This window comes from Pelophylax lessonae (assembly GCF_965119305.1).
Source record: "Pelophylax lessonae genome assembly, chromosome: 13".
NCBI classification, from domain to species: domain Eukaryota; kingdom Metazoa; phylum Chordata; class Amphibia; order Anura; family Ranidae; genus Pelophylax; species Pelophylax lessonae.
This window is the reverse complement of record NC_138780.1, coordinates 142,088,038-142,112,403: the sequence shown is the minus strand read 5'-3', so window position 1 is coordinate 142,112,403 and position 24,366 is coordinate 142,088,038. Positions and strand designations below refer to the sequence as shown.

The window sequence follows — 24,366 nt, the reverse complement described above, 5'->3', positions numbered from 1 at the left end:
GTTAATGGGAAACTACAAGTACTGACAGCCTTTGCTGCTGTTGGCTTGTAGTTCTCAATGAACTACCAGGGCACTGTTAAGTGCTCTTGTAGTCTATTGATTCTTCCTGTCAGTGGGCATCTGCCTGCCTGTACAAGGTATGAGCCACCAAATGCACTGACAAGTCTGCAGGAGTCCTGCATGGCACCCATGATCTGCTGATTGCAGGTGCAATGCTTTCCAGGCTCCTAGTAAAAAAATAATAATTAATGCAAATTTTGTTAATTTTTTTTTTTTTTAATAAAAAGGTGAACTTATCATGTAATGCCTGTATCAGTTTGCCTTACACCCCCTCAGTGATAGTCTATCCAAGGCGTTAAGTCAACGGGCATGGTTTTCCTGCACTAACATGTGTTTAACATGCCTGCCAAATGCAGTTCACCGAAATTCTATCAGTGCCATCCAACCCCACTAAAACAATTATACATTCAATGGCTGATTTTTGTTTGAAATAAATTAAATAAGCTAAAAAAAGGGGACAAATAACCCGTGTGCTATATCTCATATATTTTCAGCATGCAAGCTATTATATATATATATATATATATATATATATATATATATATATATATATATATATATATATATATATGTTTTTTTAACCTTAGTTAATGTATTAATTTCAAATGCAAATCGGCTATTGGGATGTAAAATTGTGTTAGTGGGGTTGTGCAGCACTATTGGAATGTATAATATTTTTATGTAGGTTTTTCATTCACATTTCAGTGTGGGCTGCAGCCTATACAAATTTACTCATATTTCTATTGGCAATTGCACATCGGGCATTTATTTTTGTAGTTGTCAACAAAATTCTATTGACTTTAGAGGAGCAGCATGCGTGGCAGTTTAGATTTTGTATTTGTACAAGGGGAGTAAAAACACAACGCCTTTAGGGGCTCTCAGAGGCGGTGTTTCTTCTCTCCTGCAGAGATCTCTTCTAGCTCTTTTTTTACACTGGCTGCCTCCACTGCTGCTGATATATGGAACACAGTCTAGCAACCTAATTAGGAGACTGTTTAGAGGCATTACCTTGAGACTAACCCAGAGGCTCCATCCAGAGCCCAAACCACACGTATACTACAAAACCCAATAATACACCAAAAAGGCCAGTTGCACCTTACTTCAGGGTCTGCTACCATCGTGGGCCAAGCCTCCTAACCTAGAGGTTGCATTTGTCGTGATTTTTCTTCCACTGCATTTCTCTGAGTGAGGCATGTCCTGTTGAGGTGCATTTTAATGTGAAACCCGGTCAAAAGCAGCATTTTCAGCCAAACATTGTGTTTTCTATGCAAACACACCTCCATATGTTCTTATTGAATACCCAGCAAATGCCTATTGACATGAACCTTAAGAGAGGTTTATAGCTTGTACGCTTTTTTAGAGCGGTTTATTGCTGCTTAACTTGTTTATTTGCCCTCTTTGGTTCTTTGTAATCACCTGACACCCTTTTCTTTTTTACAGAGTTTCAATCAAAGCTTATTGCTAAGGATGCTGAAATTCAGAGTCTACACAGCAAGCTCACGGACACTATGGTGAGCAACCAGCAGCTTGAGCAGAGACTCCTGCAGCTCATGGAAGTAGGGCAAGATGACAACCTTCAGATTCAGGTGCAGGTACTGTCTTGTTTGGCTTTTCCTTAATAAAGATGTTTATTGTATGATCCTATGCTGCCACTTGGTAAATGTGGAGAACCTTGGTCCTGCAAGCTTTCACTTGGCTCCCACCTGGGCCTAATCTCCCAATGGTAGCTTTTAAAGAGGAAGTAAACCCTCCTCTGCAACTTGTACCTATAGGTAAGCCTATATTAAGGCTTACCTATAGGTACTGTAAATATCTTCTAAACATGTACCGTTTAGGAGATATTTACCTTGCATGCAGCCAGTGACATCACTGGCGCATGCGCTCTGAAGGAACGGCCGCTGGTGCCGTTCCTTCAGCGCCCCGTGCCGTTACCGTCGGCTCCCATGCGCATGCGCGGGAGTGACGACATTGTGGCTCCAGCCAATCAGATGGCCGGATGCCGCAAACTCAGAACATGTCGCCCATGAGACAGGTAAGCGGTCGGCACTGCGGGGCTTCGTTCTTAGGTAAGTATTTCATAATGAGCTATTATACGATGCATACTAGCTCATTATGTGTTTTTCTCCTTGAATGTGTTTTTTTTTTTTTTTAATTCGGAGGTTTATAACCTCTTTAAATAACCATATTGGTAAAATTGCATATGAACATTTGATATTTACCACTTCTAGAGAGCTGTGGAGACTTGTTGGTTCCAGGTTTTCTTCAGTAATTTGTATTTTGTTTATTTGCAAATTAAACTGCCAAAAATTTAATGAATTATTATTGTACTTGTTAACTGAAAAAAAACAGTTCAAATTAATTGATGAAAACCAGTTAATTTCTATTTGAGATAAGGCAATTTTTTTTATTTTTTTTTGTCTAAGGACTTGTTGAAGCAAAATGAAACCCTGAACGTTCAGATTCAGAAATACCATTCGCAGGTACAAGCGCAGGTAAAAATAATTGCCTATCTTTTTTTCAAAGTAATTTGGGGAGAGGAAAGTGTGTAACGAGTATTAGTACTCCGGCTCTTTGCATTCTTGTGGTGTTTGCAATTCTCTAAAGCAAGAGCCCAGGTAGGTATCCAGGCTTGGCACCCCCTAGTTCTCCGGCACCTCTTCCTGCATATTTCCCCCCCCCCCTCCAAATTTAGTATACAAGCTTTCTTAACCTCTTCTCATCCCTGGGACATACCCAGCACGGTTTCCCTACACGGTAATATAAGGAATCAATGCTTCTATACAGCAGCCTGATCACTCTTAAAGATGGTGGAAGGGGGTCTCCCCTCACTCTTGCCGCCTTTACCTAGCTCTCACATTCTATTTAGGAGCCCGGTACAGATGCGACCGGTCACATTGGATGTCCTAGACACAGTGAGAGTAACTTCCGTTCTCCCCTTTGTGACATCAGATACCAGAAGCGACGAGGATTTAATCCCTTCCAGTCTGTTTACAAGCTGTTATTGGTTTGTAAAGCATCTGATCGATCAAACTGTGATCACACCACACATGAGCTATCACCGCAAACGTCACTAATTGTAGCACTAGACTTTCGGTGTAACTCTTAATTGGTAACCTGCAAAGGCTTTAAAAGCATCGCCTATGGATAATTTATTGTAGCGTAGTTTGTCGCCAGTCCACAGGGCGTGTGCAATCTGAAACATGGCATGCTGGGTATCTATCTACTCAATGTAACATCATCTTTTATATTTTACCCAAAATCATGTTATTATATTGTATGCACTATAAGATTCATTAAAGTTTTTTTTCCTGAAAATTTACATTTCATATGTTGCTGCACAAATATTGTGTAACATAAATTTGCAACAACCACCATTTTATTCTCCAGGGCCCCTGCAAAAAAATATTTAATGTTTGTAGGTTCAATGTATTTTTTAGCAAAAAAGTATGCAGACAAACTTGTATAAGAGAAATTTCAATTTTGGCCTGAACTGGAGGTGGTTAAAGTGTTTTCTGGCTGATTAATACGCAGGGTTCTCTTACTTTTATATTCCTATATGCTAGAGAGAACTCACTCATGTAATAACAATATGGTCATCCTCTGCACCATTCTCTTTTGAGCCCCGGGTGGCTTATTGACCCTGGGCTCACAGGAGTGGGTTGAATGATGCCAAGCTTCCTTCTTCCTGGAAGAAGAGCAGCACTGGATTACTGAGTGCTAAGATTGCATGGTGCAGCTTCAGACAGAAGATTGTTATTGCACCCACTTACTGCCCATAGTTGGTAGCGTTGGTAGTATGTGCTGCCAGGGTGAGCTGAAGTTAAACTGATTGCCATAATAGCATGGGGGGGGGGGGGCCTTCATTACTGACTTTTTTTTTTTTTTTTAAATAATAATTGCTGGCCGTGTCTGACAAGCCTAACATATCTATTCTTGAAAACATTTCCTCCCACTCCCCATATCCTGCATACCTTGTGTAGTACAGATATGTGTACTTAATACTTTTAATCTGGTCCGGCCCTGTTGTGTGGCCCTGCAGCTCCGCGTCTGTCAGTGAGCGGCTGCTGCAGGGGAGAGGAAGGAGCGCCGACAATGGCTGGGCCATGGGAGCCGACGGGTGATGTCATGGCTCCCGGAATTCACAACTGCTTTTAAGTGCTCCTTTACACACGGGGGGCTGGAGCTGAGGGATCAATTGACAAGACCAGATTAAAAATGGGTAAGTACACGTGATATGCAGGATAGGTAGAATGAGGGGGGAAGAGAATGTTTTTGAAAATAGTTAGTGCTAGGTTTTTCCTTCACTGTAAATACATTTTATTCCTAGATAAAAAAAATGTTGTAAAGTGTCAGATTTCATTGTTATAAACAAAAGAAAACAAAGAAGGGCGCACCGACCTAGCGCATTATCCTCAATAATATGGCTTTATTAATAAATCATAAAAATGGCTTCTCACAAACAGAAGTTAAAAATGATCATATCAGACTCAATCGCTTGAGTGTCAGGAATAGTCCATGTCCATAGTCCTGTTGAGATGACGGCTGACGCGCTTGAGTGTAAGGACTATGGACATGGACTATTCCTGACACTCAAGCGATTGAGTCTGATATGATCATTTTTAACTTCTGTTTGGGAGTAGCCATTTTTATGATTTATTAATAAAGCCATACTATTGAGGATAATGCGCTAGGTCGGTGCTCCCTCCTTTTTTTTTCTTTTGTTTGTAGTACTGTTGGACTACCCCAGTCTTTTAGGGCAGCAAGACTCTAGCCATCCGAGACGCCATATGTGAGTCCCGTGGGTAGTGTGGTCGGGGAGCTTGGATTCTAAGCGCAGGAGAAAGGTGGCATCACCATATCGTTTTGGATCAGAATTCCTTGTTTCTGTACAAGTTCTTGATCAGCAGTTCAGACCACATTGAAGCCAAAGCCTCAGAATGACAGCCAAGAAACTAGCATTCTGAAAAAGAGTTGAGTAGTGACAGTTTCCCCTGTTCCACCGTGAGAGTATTCCTTTAAAGCTAAACCCCAGATTTACTTTTACTTTAGTTTGTCTGGGTCAAGCTGGCCAAAACAAAAACGGTTTCTTTTAATAATTCATGCGACTGCTGTCACCAGTGTATAAACTGTTATGTAGCATTAGCTACAAGACTGTATTTAATTTGGCAGCCATAGAGGGGATTCCTGTCTGCTGCTGAAACAAAATTGATTGATGCTGAGTGTATCGAGTTTATACAAATACAAGGCTTCCTGTGAATGGATTGTGGTAGAGACTGTGATGTCAATTGCCTGCCTTTCCACTTTGGCCAGTCAGAGGAAGCCTTCTATTCATTCATGCAAATACATAACTTGCTGTAAATGGTTGAGAAGCACTCAGCCGGACTTGATTTTGTTCTGGCAGCATAATGGAAGTCCCTGTACCAGTGTCATAACACAGTGCTGTACACTGTATGTAGCAGATAGCGACCACATCAGTTAGTAAAGGAAATAGTTTGTTTGGGCAGATAGCAATTAAAATGGACAAGCACTCTAATGGTTTTGCACTCTCTCCAAAACTGCCTTTAGTTGCTCATTAAAGTGGTTGTAAAGGCTGAAGGTTTTTTTATTTTTTTACCTCCATGCATTCTATGCATGAAGGAAAATAAACCTGTGTGCTGCCCCCCCCCCCCCCCACAGCCCCCTATTACTCACCTGAGCCCCCTTTCGATCCAGCAATGTGCAAGGGAACCTCGGTTGTCCTAAGTCTCTATCTCCTCATTGGCTGAGACACCGCAGCGGGAGCCGTTGGCTCCCACTACTGTCAGTCACGGCCAGGGAGCCAATAAAGAGGGAGCGGGGCCAAGTCATGGCTCTGTCTTATAGATGCAAAGACTGGGGCTCAGGAGCGAGCACACCCCAGTGCCCTCATAGCAAGCGGCTTGCTATTGAAGGCACTGGGTAAAGTGGAGGAGCCAGGAGCTGCGGCAGGGGACCCGAGAAGAGGAGGATCTGGGTTGCTCTGTGCAAAACCATTACACTGAGCAGGTAAGTATAACATGTTTGATTTTTATTTAAAAACAAACCCTTAATTAATGTCAGTTTAACCTCAAGGTTTATGTACCCTAAAAAAAAAAAAAAGCACCAGTTAATTTTTCTGTTCCATGTGTTTGCCCAAATGTGCATATTTATTATTTGAATATCCTTAAAAACTGTAAATTAAACTCTGTGTTAATCGTTTTGGGTTTCTGTTTTTTCTAGTCCTCTGCATCAGTTATTGTCGAGGAGTTGCAGAAATCGTAAGTATGATTCTTTTGTCTTTGTTCTTATGTCATATGTTTAAAATCCTGGGCCTGTCTATAACCAAGGTTTACTGCTTTGCGGTTCTTGGTGGAAGTGTCACTATTCTCTAAATAATGCTGTTGTCTTAGAAAAAAAATTGCCCAAATACACAGGTTAACCACTTTACCACCGGAGGATTTTGCTGTCTTCCGTCCAGGCCACTTTTTGCGATTCGGCGCTGTGCGACTTCAACTGACAATTGCGCGGTCGTGCGACGCCGTACCCAAACGAAATTTACGTCCTTTTTTTCCCACAAACAGAGCTTTCTTTTGGTGGTATTTGATCACCTGTGCGATTTTTACTTTTTGCGCTATAAACAAAAAAAGAGCGTTTATTTTGAAAAAATAACAATATTTTTAACATTTTTTTATATGAAATTCCCCCCAAAAAAGATGTAAAAACCAATTTTTTAAAAAATTTTTGGCCAATTTGTTTTATGCTACATATGTTTGGTAAAAAAAAATCGCAATAAGCGTATTTTGATTGGTTTGCGCAAAAGTTATTGCGTTTACTAACAAAGGGAAAGATTTCTGTCATTTTTGGTGTTTTTTTTTTAACGCGTAATGGCGGCGATCTGCGATTTTTTTTGCGGGACTGCGACATTGCGGCGGACAGACCGGACCCCTGACTGACATTTTTGACACTTTTGGGGGTACCAGTGACATTACTGCAGTAATCAGTGCTATAAATATGCACTGTTACTGTAAAAATGACACTGGCAGGGAAGGGGTTAATTTTATTGGAGAGGGAGGGGTTAATGTATGCCTGGTGCTTACTGACGTGTAGGGGGGGAGGTGACTATGTGATTCATGGACAGATCGGATGTCCAGCTATGCTGAACAGTCCGATCTGTCACTCCCTGTCACTATGGAGATCCGCCCGCTGTGTTTACACACAGCGGGCGGATCTCCAGACTCGATCCCCGATGATCGGGTAAGAGCAGCGGCGATCGCCGCTGCTCCTCCCCTGGCCCGACTCCCGCTGTGAATGAAAACAGCGGGAGCGAGCCTCCGGCGGCGCGCAAGCGCCGCCCAGAAGGGGGAGTGTCCAGTCACGTTAATACTACGTGGCTGGACGATAACGAACCACTCTGCCGCAGTAGTATTACTGTGAGCGGTTGCAGAGTGGTTAAAATTCCGAGTTTTATTTTCCCAATGTTAGAAATGTTTGTTTTGAGCTGCTTCTGAGTTGCTCGAAACTGCTTTTGCATTCTTAATATCTTTTATGGGGAGGAAAATCCTCTCCGAAGCATCCAAATGTACATAAGCCCTGAAGTTCTTCCTGTAGATTTCTTTTGGTCTCTCTCTCTCTCTTGTGTTTTTCAGGCTCTTAACACTGATAGATTGCTTTATGCCCTAGGCCGCTCAGCCACTGAAGAGTCTTTATTGAAACTGTGACCTTTCTTAATGTGTTTTTTAGAATCGAAGAGAAAGATAAGGAGATAAAACAGATGGAAGAGTCTCTGTCTCTAGAACGTGTTAATTTTGCTAACAGTGAAGAAGAGCTCAAGGTACAGAAAGCGCTAGTATTGTGTGTTATATTTAAAGTAGTGGTGCACCGAAATGAAAAAAAAAATGAGGTGTTGTGGTTTTTTTTTTTTCATATATACAGTCAGGTCCATAAATATTGGGACATCTACACAATTCTAATGTTTTTGTCTCTATACACCACCACAATGGATTTGAAATGAAACAGACAACATGTGCTTTAACTGCAGACCTTCAGCTTTAATTTGAGGGTATTTACATCAAAATCAGGTGAACGGTGTAGGAATTACAACAGTTTGTATATGTGCCTCCTACTTTTTAAGGGACCAAAAGTAATAGGACAGATTAACAATCCTAAATCAAACTTTCACTTTTTAATACTTGGTTGCAAATCCTTTGCTGTCAATTACAGCCTGAAGTCTGGAACGCATAGACATCACCAGACACTGGGTTTCATCCCTGGTGATGCTCTGCCAGTTCTCTACTGCAACGGTCTTCAGTTCCTGCTTGTTCTTGGGGCATTTTCACTTCAGTTTTGTCTTCAGCAAGTGAAATGCATGCTCAATCGGATTCAGGTCAGGTGATTGACTTGGCCATTGCATAACATTCCACTTCTTTCCTTTAAAAAACTCTTTTGTTGCTTTCACAGTATGCTTCGGGTCATTGTCCATCTGCACTGTGAAGCGCCGTCCAATGAGTTCTGAAGCATTTGGCTGAATATGAGCAGATAATATTGCCCGAAACACTTCAGAATTCATCCTGCTGCTTTTGTCAGCAGTCACATCATCAATAAATACAAGAGAACAAGTTCCATTGGCAGCCATACATGCCCCCACCATGACACTACCACCACCATGCTTCACTGATGAGGTGGTATGCTTTGGATCACGAGCAGTTCTTTTCCTTCTCCATACTCTTCTCTTCCCATCACTCTGGTACAAGTTGATCTTGGTCTCATCTGTCCATAGGATGTTGTTCCAGAACTGTGAAGGCTTTTTTTAGATATTGTTTGGCAAACTCTAATCTGGCCTTCCTGTTTTTGAGGCTCACCAATGGTTTACATCTTGTGGTGAACCCTCTGTATTCACTCTGGTGAAGTCTTCTCTTGATTGTTGACTTTGACACACATACACGTACCTCCTGGAGAGTGTTCTTGATCTGGCCAACTGTTGTGAACAGTGTTTCTCTTACGTCCTCCGACAGTCGCCGCCTCTTCATATTCGTCACATATGGGGTATTAGACTTTGCTCCGAAGGAGTAGCTAGGCAACAGAATATGTTAACAATAAAGCTTTTAACATATCCCACCCTCAAGTGGTGGTCCCCTCAGTCAATACCCTCCTACTTCCTGCAACCATATCTCAGTTTTAATGTCTAGCTTGTCAGGAAGGCATCGGCGGATGCTTCCTTTGGCCGCAAGGTTCTTAGTGCGGCTTAGTTCCTTTCTCTGAGTCCTCCGACAGTCGCCGCCCCCGCCCCTCTTTTGGGGTTTGGTTGTATACTCTACTGCTATTCCACTAAAACTGAGATATGGTTGCAGGAAGTAGGAGGGTATTGACTGAGGGGACCACCCCTTGAGGGTGGGATATGTTAAAAGCTTTATTGTTAACATATTCTGTTGCCTAGCTACTCCTTCGGAGCAAAGTCTAATACCCCATATGTGACGAATATGAAGAGGCGGCGACTGTCGGAGGACTCAGAGAAAGGAATTTTACAGGTAAGATTTTACAAAAATTCCGTTTTTCTTCACCAGCGAAAGAATTCTTCGGTCATCCACCACAATTATTTTCCGGGGTCTTCCGGGTCTTTTGCTGTTGCTGAGCTCACTAGTGCGTTCTTTCTTTTTAAGGATGTTCCAAGTTGTTGATTTGGCCACACCTAATGTTTTTGCTATCTCTCTGATGGGTTTGTTTTTGTTTTTTCAGCCTAATGATGGCTTGCTTCACTGATAGTGACAGCTCTTTGGATCTCATATTAAGAGTTGGAACAGATTCCAAATGCAAATAGCACACTTGAAATGAACTCTGGACCTTTTATCTGCTCCTTGTAAATGGGATAATGAGGGAATAACGCACACCTGGCCATGAAACAGCTGAGTAGCCAATTGTCCCATTACTTTTGGTCCCTTAAAAAAGTGGGAGGCACATATACAAACTGTTGTAATTCCTACACCTTTCACCTGATTTGGATGTAAATACCCTCAAATTAAAGCTGAAATTCTACAGTTAAAGCACACCTTGTTTGTTTCATTTCAAATCCATTGTAGTGGTGTATAGAGCCAAAAATATTAGAATTGTGTTGATGTCCCAATATGGACCTGACTGTATATACACTTTAAAGTGATATTAAACCTTTAATGTTCTGCTATAAAACCTATCCAATAAAAAAAAAATTAAAAAATCACATTTCTTCATCAGTTTAGGCCAATGTTTATTCTGCTACATATTTTTTTGCCAAAAAATCCCAATAAATGTATATTGATTGGTTTGCGCAAAACTTAGTGTCTACAAACTATGGAATATATTTATGGAGTTTTTACTAAACTGACACTTCTTTTGGGAACCAGTGACACTAATACAGTGATCAGTGCTCAAAATATGCACTGTTACTGTTCTAATAACACTGGCTGGGGAGGGGTTAACATCAGGGGCGATCAAAGGTTTAACTGTGTGCCTAGCAAGCGTTTGTTACACTGTGGGTGGTGCTTTTACTAGGGGAAGACATGGATCCTAGTCTCTGCTTTGCAGAGACACAGGTTCCATGCCTTCTGTCCTGTCAGAAAAGCAATCTGCCTCGTTTATATAGGCAGACTGCTGTAATTCCTCTCTGTAGGATGATCGGCGTGTACCCGCTGATCGGCTCCTGTTGTATATATTAACAGAGGTAAATGAGCTGGCGGCAGTGCGCATTTGTGCCCTCAACCTGGAAGTGCAGGATCATACGTGTTTCTGTGCACAGTGGCCGCCCTGTAGCAGTAAAACTACGATAGGGTGGTCGGCAAGTGGTTAATCCTTGCCTATGTTTCAATTTAAACTGGAATGATGAGCACTGCTCCAGGTTTCCTGTTTCAGGGTGGTTCCTCTATTGCAGCAACCTATGGCACCACCCTTGTATGCACAGACTACAGTTGTCTCCCTGTAGTGTAGGCCTCAATAGAAACACAGCTCCATGATATGTGATGACAAGGGAATCCCTTGCTCCCCCCCTCCCTTTCCCCAAGCTAACAGACTGCTTCTACATGGCACTGTTCACTGTTACCTTATTCCTTTGAAGACTGGAAGTTCACGGAAGTAACACGAAGCAGGACCCAGCAGCTTTAAAAGTTGTAAACAGAGGGGGTTAAGAATTTTAACAAATAGCTTAATGGGGAATGTTTTTATATTTTAGTGCTTAATGTGTTAAACTAAAAAGTGATGGGTGCTTAACACTACTTTAAGGATTTGTAATTCTGTTCACTAGTTTTATGGTATACATACACTGAACAAAAATAAAAAAGCAAAACTTGTTTTTGTCCCCATTTTTCATGAACTGAACTCAAAGATCCAAGACTTTTTCTATGTACACAAAAGGCCTATTTCTCTCATATTATTCACAAATCTGTGTAAATCTGTGTTAGTGAGCACTTCTCCTTTGCCGAGATAATCCATCCACCTCATAGGTGTGGCATATCAAGATGTTGATTAGACAGCATGATTATTGCACAGGTGTGCCTTAGGCTGGCCACAATAAAAGGCCCCTCTAAAATGTGCAGTTTTACTGTATTGGGGGGTCTGAAAACCAGTCAGTATCTGGTGTGACCATTATTTGCCTCACGCAGTGCAGCACTTCTTCGCATAGAGTTGATCTGGTTGGTGATTGTGGCCTGTGGAATGTTGGTCCACTTCTCTTCAATGGCTTTGCAAAGTTGCTGGATATTGGCAGGACCAGGAACACGCTGTCATATACGCTGATCCAGAGCATCCCAAACATGCTCAATGGGTGACATGTTTGGTGAGTTTTCTGGCAATGCCAGAACTGGGATGTTTTCAGCTTCCAGGAATTGTGTACAGATCCTTGCAACATGGGGCCGTGCGTTATCATGCTGCAACATGAGGTGATGGTCGTGGATGAATGGCACAACAATGGGCCTCAGGATCTCCTCACGGTATCTGTGCATTCCAAATGCCATCAATAAAATGCTCCTGTATTCGTTGTCCATAACATACGCCTGCCCATACCATAACCCCAATCCCACCATGCGCCACTCGATTCACAATGTTGACAGCAAACCGCTCACCCACCCAACGCCATACACACTGTCTGCCATCTGCCCTGTACAATGAAAACCGGGATTCATCCATGAAGAGAACACCTCTCCAAAGTGCCAGATGCCATCGAATGTGAGAATTTCCCCACTCAAGTCGGTTACGATGATGAACTGCAGTCAGGTCGAGACCCTGATGAGGACGACGAGCATGCAGAGAGACAGTTTCCCTGAGAGAGTTTGTGCAGGAATTCTTTGATTATGTAAACTGATGTTGCAGCAGCTGTCCGGATGGCTGGTCTCAGACGATCTTGGAGGTGAAGATGCTGGATGTGGAGGTGCTGGGCTGGTGAAGTTACACATGGTCTGTAGTTGTGAGGCCGGTTGGATGTACTGCCAAATTCTCTGAAACGCCTATGGAGACTGCTTATGGTAGAGAAATGAACATTTAACAGAAAACCGCTCTGGTGGACATTCCTGACGTCAGCCTGCCAATTGCACTCTCCCTCAAAACTTGTGGCATTGTGCTGTGTGATAAAACTGCACATATTAGAGTGGCCTTTATTGTGGTCAGCCTAAGGCACACCTGTGCAATAATCATGCTGTCTAATCAGCATCTGGATATGCCACACCTGTGAGGTGGATGGATTATCTCAGCAAAGGAGAAATGCTCACTAACACAGATTTAGCCAGATTTGTTAACAATATTTGAGAGAAATAGGCCTTTTGTGTACATAGAAAAAGTCTCAGATCTTTGAGTTCAGCTCATGAAAAATGGGGGCAAAAACAAAAGTGTTGCATTTATAATTTTGTTCAGTGTGTATTGCACAGCCAGGAAAATCACTATTTCTCTTACGTCCTCCGACAGTCGCCGCCTCTTCATATTCGTCACATATGGGGTATTAGACTTTGCTCCGAAGGAGTAGCTAGGCAACAGAATATGTTAACAATAAAGCTTTAACATATCCCACCCTCAAGGGGTGGTCCCCTCAGTCAATACCCTCCTACTTCCTGCAACCATATCTCAGTTTTAATGTCTAGCTTGTCAGGAGTGGCTGGCTCTCTCTGTGCTGGGACTTTTTGTCCCAGACTTTCTTCTTTTTAATATTTTATTTGAGTTTTTTCTCTACCTTTACTTAGCTGTTGTTTTTGTCAGCATTAGTTAGTTCTTCGGACGAAGAGGATCATGCGGACTGGGTCTCGGGCTGATCCCCCTGATCGCAGGTCGTGGGTCAGTGGCTTCCCAGTCTGCCATCGAGCGTTCAGCCAGGTAACGCTCCTGGCACGGTGAACGACCCATCCCTGTTCGGTGCAGGGATGATTGGTGAGGTGGCTACCTCACCGGACGCTGTGCGGTTTCTTAACCGCCATTGTGTGCGTCTTGAATTGCGACTCTCCCTGCCTCATGTGCAGCGGCTTGTTCGCCTGTGCGGGTTCCCCACGCCATATGAGGTAAGTGTGTCTATGTGGGGACCTGTCTGTCTGGGGGGGGTCTCAGTCTGGGACTGTGTAACCTGCCTTTTAAATCACACTGCTTGTCTCCCTATCTCTCGGCTGCATGCTGTGGGCTGCAAGGGGGGGGGGGAGCTGTATGACACTGTGTGTGTCAGGCTGGGCAGTGTGGGAAGCTGTGTGCTGTGGGGCATGTTTTTAATGGCATGTTGGGGCATATACAGCGATCGCTGCGGCGATCTAACATGTATCCATATAATGGGATGAAATTGTGTGTGTTTTTATGCACTGTGGAGCGGCGATTTCGGCGCCAAACGACGCCATTTTACCGGCGCCCGCTCCGGCCGCATGGTTTACATGCACGGCGGCCATTTTCTTGTAGCCTCCATAGGCTTACATAGAGCGCCCTGGCAGCATCACTTCCTCTTTCCTGGAACACCGGTCGAGGCAGCAGCAACAGCGGGGTCTCCTCAGGTTTTATCCTTCTATTCCTGTTGTCCATTGCCTGTATTCAGTCTGTATATTCCCTGTGAGGGTCTCATTGTGCCTGAGTGTGTGCGGTGGGCTGCGCTTGCCGCGCTTGCTGAAAGGGGGCAGTTAACCCTTGGTTGTCTGGCGTACAGGGGCAATGGATTCTCAGGAGGGCAAGTTTCCCACAGTATTGGTGGAAAGCCAGGGGACCGCTGTTTCCCCCCCAGGGGGGGATTTAGCCACTATTGTGGCTGGCCTTGCTGCCCAGGTGCAAATGCTGGTGGCTGCTCAATCTACTAAACGGCCCAGAGTTACTCTGTCCTCCGATTCTGAGGGTGAAGGTGATGGCGCTGTTCTGGCAGGGACCCCCCTATCGGGGTCCCGCTCCTCTCTTGATCTAGTGGGGTCTGAGGTAGAGGCTGAGGTTGAGGGGGTTGATAATTCTCCCCCTGGCTCGCCTGAAGAGCTTGCAATCATGGATGAGTTGATTGCTTCCATTAAGCAGACGCTACGTTTGCAGGACGAAGTGTGTCCCCCCGCTGCCTTGGCGGCTTATGGGACGCAGAGAAAACGCAGGACGCCGCAGGTTTTTCCCTGCAATGCTGATTTTCAGCGCGCTGTAAAGGATCAATGGCGCGATCTGCGCAAGCCTTTTGCGGTACCAAGTAAATTCAAGCTGCGTTATCCTTTCTCCCCTGCCACTGATGAACGGTGGTGTGTGCCTCCGCCAGTGGATCATGCAATTGCGGTTTTGAACAAAGCCACTGCGATTCCTGCAGAGGGATCCCCTGTTTTCCGTGATGCCACGGATGGGAGACTGGAGTCTCTTGCCCGTCATACTTATTCTGTTACGGGTTCTATGCTTAAGGCTCTATTTGCTTCTCTCATGGCGGCCCAGGCGATCGCAAGTTGGACGCAGATGCTTAGGCGCGTCCTAGTGGCCGATTCGGCCTCGGCGGCGACCCTGGACATGGTGGATCAGATCCACCAGGGTGTCATGTATCTGTGTGATGCGGACCTGGACCTGATTCCGTTGGCTGCACGTGTGCACAGCGTGGCGGTGTTGTCTCGCCGCCTGGTTTGGTTGAAATGTTGGTCGGTGGACCAATCTTCACGTAAAACCTTAGCCAATCTGCCTTATGATGGGTCTCGCCTTTTTGGGGAGTCCCTGGATGTGTTGATTAAGGGGATCACCGGGGGTAAGAGCACTCTCTTGCCCCATTTCCCCAAGGCTAAGGGGGCTTCTGGGAAGAAGCATGCGAATTTTCGGCCCCCTCAGGGGTCCTTTCGTGCCTTTCGGCCGCACTACAAGGGCAAACCGTTCAAAGGCCAGGGCTCTCAGAAGAAACCCTGGTCTGGGAAACAGAAGTCCGGCCAATCCGGACCTGCGGCCCATAACAGTTCGGCCTGAAGGGGCGCCCTCACCCAGTTTTGGGGTGGGGGGACGCTTGCTCGGTTTTCTTCAGCCCTGGTTGGCCCGTGTGCGGGACAGATGGGTTCTGGAAATCGTTCGATCTGGTTACAAGATCGAGTTTCTCTCTCGGCCGGAGAGCAGATTTTTTCCCTCAAATCTACAACTGTCTCCAGAGCGCCTGCGGGATCTGCACCTGGCGATGCGGGAACTGAGGGCTCAGGGAGTGGTGGTTCCGGTGCCTCATCGGGACAGATTTCGGGGGTTTTATTCCAATCTGTTCACCGTGCCCAGAAAGGAGGGCAAGGTTCGTCCGATTCTGGACTTGAAAGCTCTGAACCGCTCTGTGCGGGTTCGCAAGTTCCGCATGGAATCCCTGCGCTCGGTGGTGGCTGCCCTGGTTCCGGGGGAATTCATGGCCTCCATCGATTTGAAGGATGCGTATCTTCACATCCCCATATTCGAGGGTCATCAGAGATACCTTCGATTTGCCATTGCGGAGGATCACTACCAGTTCGTGGCGTTGCCCTTTGGGCTCGCCTCGGCTCCGCGGGTCTTCACCAAGGTGCTTGCACCGGTTCTGGCATTATTGAGGGCCCAGGGCATTTCTGTCCTGGGGTATCTGGACGACATTCTGATTCGGTCTGCGACCAGTCAGGGTCTGGAGAAGGACCTGTCTGTCACGATGCAAACTCTGCAGGAGTTCGGTTGGACGATAAATGTTCCAAAGTCGACACTGAGTCCGTCGGTTCGTCTTCCCTATCTGGGAATGATACTGGACTCGGTGCAGGCGAAGGTCTTCCTGCCGGAAGACAAACTCAGGACTCTTCAGGAGGAAGTCAGGTCCCTCAGGGACGTTCCGAACTCGTCTCTGCGGACGTGTATGAGATGTCTGGGATTGATGGTCTCGGCTTTCGAGGCGATTCCCTTCGCCCAGTTTCACACGCGGGGTCTCCAGGCGGAGATCTTGTCCAAGTGGGACGGGCGACCTCAATCTCTGGATCTTCAGATCTCGTTGAGTCATCGCACCAGGGAAAACCTTCTGTGGTGGCTCCAGTCCCCGTTGGTGTCCGGGGGCAAGTCGTTTCGTCCGATCTCGTGGACGATAATCACCACGGATGCCAGCCTGTCGGGCTGGGGTGGTGTTCTGGGCGTTCTGTCCGCCCAGGAGACCTGGTCGGAGGGGGAGTCTTCCCTCCCGATCAACATTCTGGAATTGCGTGCGATAAGGCTCTGTCTTTATCGCTGGACGGACCGGCTGCAGGGCTGCCCGGTTCGGGTGCAGACGGACAATGCCACGGCGGTGGCCTACATCAACCACCAAGGGGGCACCAGGAGTGCCCGAGCGGCTCGAGAAGTGGCCGACATTCTGTCTTGGGCCGAGACTCATGTCCCGGCGATTACGGCGGTTCACATTCCGGGAGTGGAGAACTGGCAGGCGGACTATCTGAGTCGCCAGACCCTGGATCAGGGGGAATGGTCTCTCCATCCGGCTGTCTTCCAGATGTTGTGCGCGAAGTGGGGTCTTCCGGATGTGGACCTGTTCGCGTCTCGCCTCAACTACAAGGTGAAGAGGTTCGTGGCAAGGGCGCGCGACCCTCGGGCAGACGCGTCGGACGCGTTAGTGGCCCCGTGGCATCAGTACAGGCTGATGTACGCGTTTCCACCGATTCAGTTGCTGTCCAGGTTCCTTCGCAGGTTACACTCGGAACGCAGCACGGTGATTCTTGTGGCACCGGACTGGCCTCGCCGGTCCTGGTACGCAGACCTCGTGAATCTGGCGGTTGACGCCCCCTGGCGTCTGCCTCTTCGGGACGATCTACTGTCTCAAGGACCGATTTACCATCCTGCTTTACAGTCGCTGGCTTTGACGGCCTGGCTGTTGAGACCGAGGTCCTGAAGGAGAAGGGTCTCTCTCCAGAGGTTGTTCATACCTTGATCAACGCGAGGAAGTCTTCCTCGGGAAAGGTTTATTACCGTACTTGGAAGGCCTATTTTGCCTGGTGTGAGTCCAGGGGGTTTTCTCCCCGCACGTACTCGGTTTCCCGTGTGCTGTCTTTCCTTCAGACGGGTGTCGATCAGCGTTTGGCGCTGGCTACGATAAAGGGTCAGGTGTCTGCGCTGGCCGTTCTGTTTCAACGTCCCGTGGCTTCCAACTCCTTGGTTGGCACTTTTATTCAGGGTGTGCGGCATCTGGTTCCTCCTAGGAGGGATCCTTTGCCCCCTTGGGACTTGAATCTAGTCCTATCTGTGTTACAACGTGCTCCTTTTGAACAGATCAGGGAGATCTCGTTGTCTATGTTGTCCAAAAAGGTCGCCTTTTTGGTGGCGATCACTTCGGCTCGCAGAGTGTCGGAACTGGCGGCTTTGTCCTGCAAGTCTCCGTACCTGGTTGTTCATTTGGATAAGGTGGTCTTGCGACCTAATCCTTCTTTTCTGCCGAAACGAGTTTCGGAATTCCATCTTAACGAGGATATTGTTTTGCCTTCGTTGTGCACGAAGCCTAAACATCCAAAGGAAGTGAGATTGCACTCTCTGGATGTTGTTCGGGCGATAAGGGTTTACCTTAAATCGACTGAGTCTTTTCGTAAGACGGACTCCTTGTTTGTTCTTCCAGAGGGTCCTCGGAAGGGCATGGCGGCTTCGGCCTCCACCATCGCCAAATGGATCAGGCAGACCATTGAACAGGCCTATGCCTTGCAGGGGAAGGTTCCCCCTGTGCCTGTGAAGGCGCACTCTACTAGATCTCTGAGTACGTCTTGGGCCTGCCGTCATGGGGCTTCTGTAGCCCAGGTGTGTAAGGCGGCGACTTGGTCGACCGTGCACACTTTCACAAAATTCTACAAAGTAGATGTTCGGGCATCGGCGGATGCTTCCTTTGGCCGCAAGGTTCTTAGTGCGGCTGTTCCATAGGGTCCCTTGTTGGGGACTCCTGGCTGTTGGGATAGTTTTTTGTATCCCCTGGTTTTTTTGTCTTTTCCTGGGTTGTTGCTCCTGTTGAGCACTTATTTTTGCTGTTGCCCAGCTGGTTTCCTTCCTTTGGTAAGGTTCCTTTCTTTGATGTGGAGACTGCGTTGCCTTTCGGCGCGGATGCGTTTCCCACCCCTCATGTTTGCACTGCTTTGGGACGTCCCCATATGTGACGAATATGAAGAGGCGGCGACTGTCGGAGGACGTAAGAGAAAACGGAATTTTTGTAAAATCTTACCTGTAAAATTCCTTTCTCTGAGTCCTCCGACAGTCGCCGCCCCCGCCCCTCTTTTGGGGTTTGAATGTATACTCTACTGCTATTCCACTAAAACTGAGATATGGTTGCAGGAAGTAGGAGGGTATTGACTGAGGGGACCACCCCTTGAGGGTGGGATATGTTAAAGCTTTATTGTTAACATATTCTGTTGCCTAGCTACTCCTTCGGAGCAAAGTCTAATACCCCATATGTGACGAATATGAAGAGGCGGCGACTGTCGGAGGACTCAGAGAAAGGAATTTTACAGGTAAGATTTTACAAAAATTCAGTTTTCTGTGGTCAGCTTTGATTCCTTTATTATCTCCCTCCTACCTACCCACTTTCCTAATTGTTAAAGAGGTGAGAATGCTACTTATTGTGCACTGAGCAGGCTGGAGGGGGGAAGGAGTGACATTAAAAGCTGAATTGAATAAATGTGCCTGAATGTAATGTCTGGCAGAGGTGTGACGGTTCAGGATTCGCTATACATAATTACAGATCCTTTGAGTAAATAAACACATAGGTGTTTCAACTAGCTGTTTAGCTTTATAGTATAGCAAACTTGTTCTTTGGCTATGCAGAGGAAAGCAACAGGCTTACTTTATGGTTCCCCCTTTTTTTTTTTGCACCTCTAATGCTTTGCTGAAAAAAATAAAGCAGCCCTGTGTGTAATCAGCATTGTGGTTGAAGGACTTTTGACCCCCATGTTACTGCACTGGGCAGCCAACCAAGTAGGGGCGCTGTCAGGAAGGGGAGCGAGTCACATGCTCATCCACACCCAGAAGTGCAGACTATTTTATCCTCTCTTCCTGGCTTAACAGAACGCTGAGGGTTGGGTGGGAAATGAGAGCTGCTAGGGATGGGGGCATTAAATAAACCTGTATATAAACAAAATCACTGAGATCTAATTTTTGCTTTAATACTTTATTGCAGGATTTAAAGAAACAGCATGAATCAATGAACATCCAGATTCAAAAATACATTTCGCAAGTGCAAACCCAGGTAAAATAAAATGTATAAAGCCAGGTGCAGGCACATAGACTTGTAATTTTTTATTTTTTTGTAATCATAAAGTGGTTGTAAAGTAAGGAGGTTTTTTATCTTACTGCATTCTATGCATTAGGATAAAAAGCCTTCTGTGTGAAGAAGCCCCCCTAATACTTACCTGAGGTCCCTCTCGGTGCAGTGTCTCAGTCGTCCGACATTCTCCCTCCTGATTGGCTAAGACACAGCTGAGTTGCCATTGGCTGCCGCTGCTGTCAAAGTTAGCTAGCCAAGCAGGAGAGAGAGGGGGCGGGGACGAACAAGGCTCCATGTCTGAATGGATACAGGGAACTGTGAATCGGCTCGGTGCCCTCATAGCAAGCTTCTTGCTGTGGGGGCACTGAACAGGAGGGAGGGACCCGAGAAGAGGAGGATCCGGGCCACTTGGTGCAGTACCAACAGGTAAGTATAACATGTTAGGAAGAAACAAGACTTTACAATCACTTTGACAGCTGCTATATTTTGCTTCCTATATGGACCCCCCAGGAGCTTTATGCCATAAAGTGCAAGTATGTAGCACATTTTGGCCGACTTTCCTTTCATATGATGCCCTTTCAAGGATGCGCTGTCAGCGCTTATATCTTTACCCGGTCTTTCTTTCTAGTTCAGCTGCTTGGATGGCTTTGGCCACGATGACATCACTCCTGGGCATGCGCTCGGGAGTTGCATTATTGCAGCACAGAGGGGTGCCATAAATGCACGCTGAGCTGCACATTGCTGCAGATAAGCAGAGAGAAGCATTTTTGATAGAAGAGACCAATAGGGTTTCTTCTTTTATAAAAATCCTGCCTGTCAGTCTTTTGTTTTTTAATAATTGGGTTAAATTCTGCTTTAATTGTAGATTAAAATAAGACAGACTGGCTCAAAACACTGAGTTTATCAATGTTTTCACATGGAGTTGGTGAATCTTGGGTGAAAACTTAGTTGCTGTTAATGTAAGTCCTGTACAGCACTAGCAAGAGCCTTTTATTTTTTTACATGTTGTACTTTTTAGCAAGCAATGACCATATCGCTCTTGAAACTTTTAAGAAAAATATTGGAAAAGAAAAAAGGGGCCCCTTGGTGGTTTGACTTTTGTTATAAAACTGTCCCAGCAGAAATCCCATGCTCAGCTGTTTTAGTGGTCTCTGTGCATCAGTCTGACACGTCACTTTCATTCATTTTGATTTACTAAAGGCAAATGGATTATTTACCTTGCAAATACAATTGCACCCTGCAAGGGAATTTGCTACAGAGCTTTGTAACTGCCGGTTCACACTGATCCGACTTGTCAGACGACTTGGTCGCCTGACAAGTAGCTTCCAATGCTGTGCAATGGAACCGTTCTAATCAGAGCGACTCAAGTTGCTCCAACTTAGAAAAAGGTTCCTGCACTATTTTTTTGCAAAGTCAAAGCGACTTGCATTGACTTCTATTATGAGAAGTCGTTGCAAGCCGCGCTGAAGTAGCGATGCACGGGCGACTTCATTAGTCGCCCGAAGTAGGGGTGACTTCGAGTCGGATTAGTGTGAACCGACTCTAAATGAGGGGAAGTTCTGCTGACTTTCATCATACAATACAAGATGTAGAGAAGAAAAGCCTACGGTCAGCGCTTTCAGCCATTGCTGATCATGAGCCGGTCGGCTGCTGGTTTTCAAGCATGCTTGTCCGACAGAACAAACGACCAGCTTCTGTCAGACCAGCTGACATGCACACGGCCGAATGACGGGCGGTTTTGAAGGATTCGGCCCCTGTGTACTAGGCATTTTTATCCAGACTTGTAAGTTCCAATCTTTTTGCTTCCATGACTTTATCTACCTCCGCTTTCCATTCTAGTAGATTAGGGCATCTTTCCTGTTTCCGCAGATGAGGGATGAGACATTTGGTAACATTTTGTAGGAGTGTTATGGAGGACTTTTCTTGACCAAGGTGTGTTGCTACACTGAAGATCTGAATGTTCTGTCGGCCTGGATCATGAGCCCTACTGCAGAGCATTGCAAATCTTTACCCGTATACACATTCATTGTAATATTTAACAACTTTCCTGAAGCTTGCCTTTTAATTACAGGATTTTTGTTTGCCAACAAATATTTTGTGGACTGCTTTTGCTTTGTGTGAATTTTTAAATGTAGGGTCTGCTAATGTTCAAAGCTAATGCCCTGCCATTATTTTTCAGGCTTCAGCCACAGTCCTGGTAGAGGAGCTGCAAAAAATGTAAGTTGGTTTAGCAACTAATAATCCAGAAAAAAAGAATGCGATGTATAGATAGACACTTGTTTATAATGGCATTTTGTCAAAATCATGCCAATGGTAATTTGTTTAAATGAATTCCTGAAAGAAGAACAGTTCTTGTTACCCACAGCACTCTTTTTTTTTTTCTTTCCCAACGCTGTGGAGGAGAACTAAAAATGGAGAATTTAGCTGCCATGAATAAGAACATTCACACATGTCTGACATAAATGAACCATGGGTGGAGGGAACCATTCCTCCATAACCGCAGAGAGTGTTGATGGTAGAATATGTCCTGCAGCGCTATTTGTGTTCTGCCAGCGGGGAGCCTCAGGTAGCCTTCCCTGCCAGCAGGACATAGTGATTAGTGTTGCCAGCTATAGCCAGCAGTACTAATTGTTTGGAAAAAACCCTACAGGCAGGTTGATGGATTAGCTTGTGTGCAACCAGGGGTGCCCATACAAAATTCACAGCTTTAAAAGTTGTGTATTTTGTGGCAATTTATAAAAGAAGGCAAACCAAATCCCCATTTAGTTTTCATTAGTAACGGGAAAGTCTGGCAAAAGTCACAGTACCAGCCTCTGCTCCAATCGTAGGTATGTTGAAGCACAATGGAGAAAATGCTGCCTGCATGTGATACCTCAGGCTCTACATCATGGCCTGTGTTTTGTGGATGAGTTGTAAATTGCACGCCTACTATGCAGTATACACTTTAGTAGATAACAATATCTGATTTCTTTTTTTTTTTTTTTTTTATTGGTCTCTTATGCTTCTCTTACACCATGCAGGTACAACAGAACATACACATGTTTCTGTGCATTGCGTATAAGGCAGCCCATTTATTTTAGGCTGCCCTAGGTGCAAGAAACATGCAAAAGAAAGTTGTGTTACACCAGAAACATTTGTGCACATGTTACCAGATGCATGGGGGTGCCCACAGCACTCTTTTTTTTTTTCTTTCCCAACGCTGTGGAGGAGAACTAAAAATGGAGAATTTAGCTGCCATGAATAAGAACATTCACACATGTCTGACATAAATGAACCATGGGTGGAGGGAACCATTCCTCCATAACCGCAGAGAGTGTTGATGGTAGAATATGTCCTGCAGCGCTATTTGTGTTCTGCCAGCGGGGAGCCTCAGGTAGCCTTCCCTGCCAGCAGGACATAGTGATTAGTGTTGCCAGCTATAGCCAGCAGTACTAATTGTTTGGAAAAAACCCTACAGGCAGGTTGATGGATTAGCTTGTGTGCAACCAGGGGTGCCCATACAAAATTCACAGCTTTAAAAGTTGTGTATTTTGTGGCAATTTATAAAAGAAGGCAAACCAAATCCCCATTTAGTTTTCATTAGTAACGGGAAAGTCTGGCAAAAGTCACAGTACCAGCCTCTGCTCCAATCGTAGGTATGTTGAAGCACAATGGAGAAAATGCTGCCTGCATGTGATACCTCAGGCTCTACATCATGGCCTGTGTTTTGTGGATGAGTTGTAAATTGCACGCCTACTATGCAGTATACACTTTAGTAGATAACAATATCTGATTTCTTTTTTTTTTTTTTTTTTATTGGTCTCTTATGCTTCTCTTACACCATGCAGGTACAACAGAACATACACATGTTTCTGTGCATTGCGTATAAGGCAGCCCATTTATTTTAGGCTGCCCTAGGTGCAAGAAACATGCAAAAGAAAGTTGTGTTACACCAGAAACATTTGTGCACATGTTACCAGATGCATGGGGGTGCCAATAAAAATTAAAGCGGTAGTAAACTTCAGAGAAGGAAAAAATAAAAATCCCGGCAAGTCATTGGCGTAATGTGCTAGTATGCATCGCACACTAGCATATTATAAAAATACCTTACAGAGCGCTGTCACCACTGACAGGGCTTCCATCTTCATCTAATTTTCCTTCCGGGTTCGCTGGCTCCAGTCCTGCAAATGGCTAGGCCACATAGACTTAGCTCCCGCGCATGCACCCAGGAGTCGTGGTTGTTGGCACAGTATGCCGTCCTTTCAGAGCGCATGCGCTGGTGTCGTCATCGGCTGCTTCCAGTGTGAATATCCTAAAATTCAGTGTACCCTCTGGCAGGACTTATTATTGGCTCACCTGTAGGTACAAGTTCAAAATCAGAGCTTACTACCTCTTTAATGTCACTGCCGCATGTCTGCTAAAGGGCGTAGTGTTTTTGTGCGTGTGTCGATTCCTGTGACTTGCAATTGCACCCCAAACACGGCGCAGTTTTGCCACTATTGTCGTCTAAGGAATCGGGGTGAAATCACGCAAACAGAATCGCGGGACACATTGCCCAAAAAAGGTACCAGAACTTCTTTTGGGCGACAGGCACCCCAATATTTTGTTCTGCTTGATTTTACTGCGATTCATCGGGCTACAATCGCTGCAAAATCGCGCCACGTTTGGGGTGCCATTGCAAGTCATGGGAATCGCACGGG

General features: G+C 45.4%; 1 protein-coding gene across 8 annotated transcripts in view; it reads left to right on the top strand.

Annotated features, from left to right (window-relative positions):
* Positions 1-24,366, top strand: part of KTN1 (kinectin 1) — a 233,443-nt gene that overhangs the window by 113,775 nt on the left and 95,302 nt on the right. For 7 of the 8 annotated variants that reach the window (XM_082275742.1, XM_082275737.1, XM_082275738.1 and 4 more), the window contains exons 11-16: positions 1,501-1,652; positions 2,484-2,552; positions 6,298-6,335; positions 7,798-7,888; positions 19,601-19,669; positions 21,867-21,904. In XM_082275742.1, the coding sequence (XP_082131868.1) occupies positions 1,501-1,652; positions 2,484-2,552; positions 6,298-6,335; positions 7,798-7,888; positions 19,601-19,669; positions 21,867-21,904 (457 nt within the window). The remainder of the gene's footprint in view (positions 1-1,500; positions 1,653-2,483; positions 2,553-6,297; positions 6,336-7,797; positions 7,889-19,600; positions 19,670-21,866; positions 21,905-24,366) is intronic. The other variant, XM_082275736.1, reaches the window with a different exon arrangement.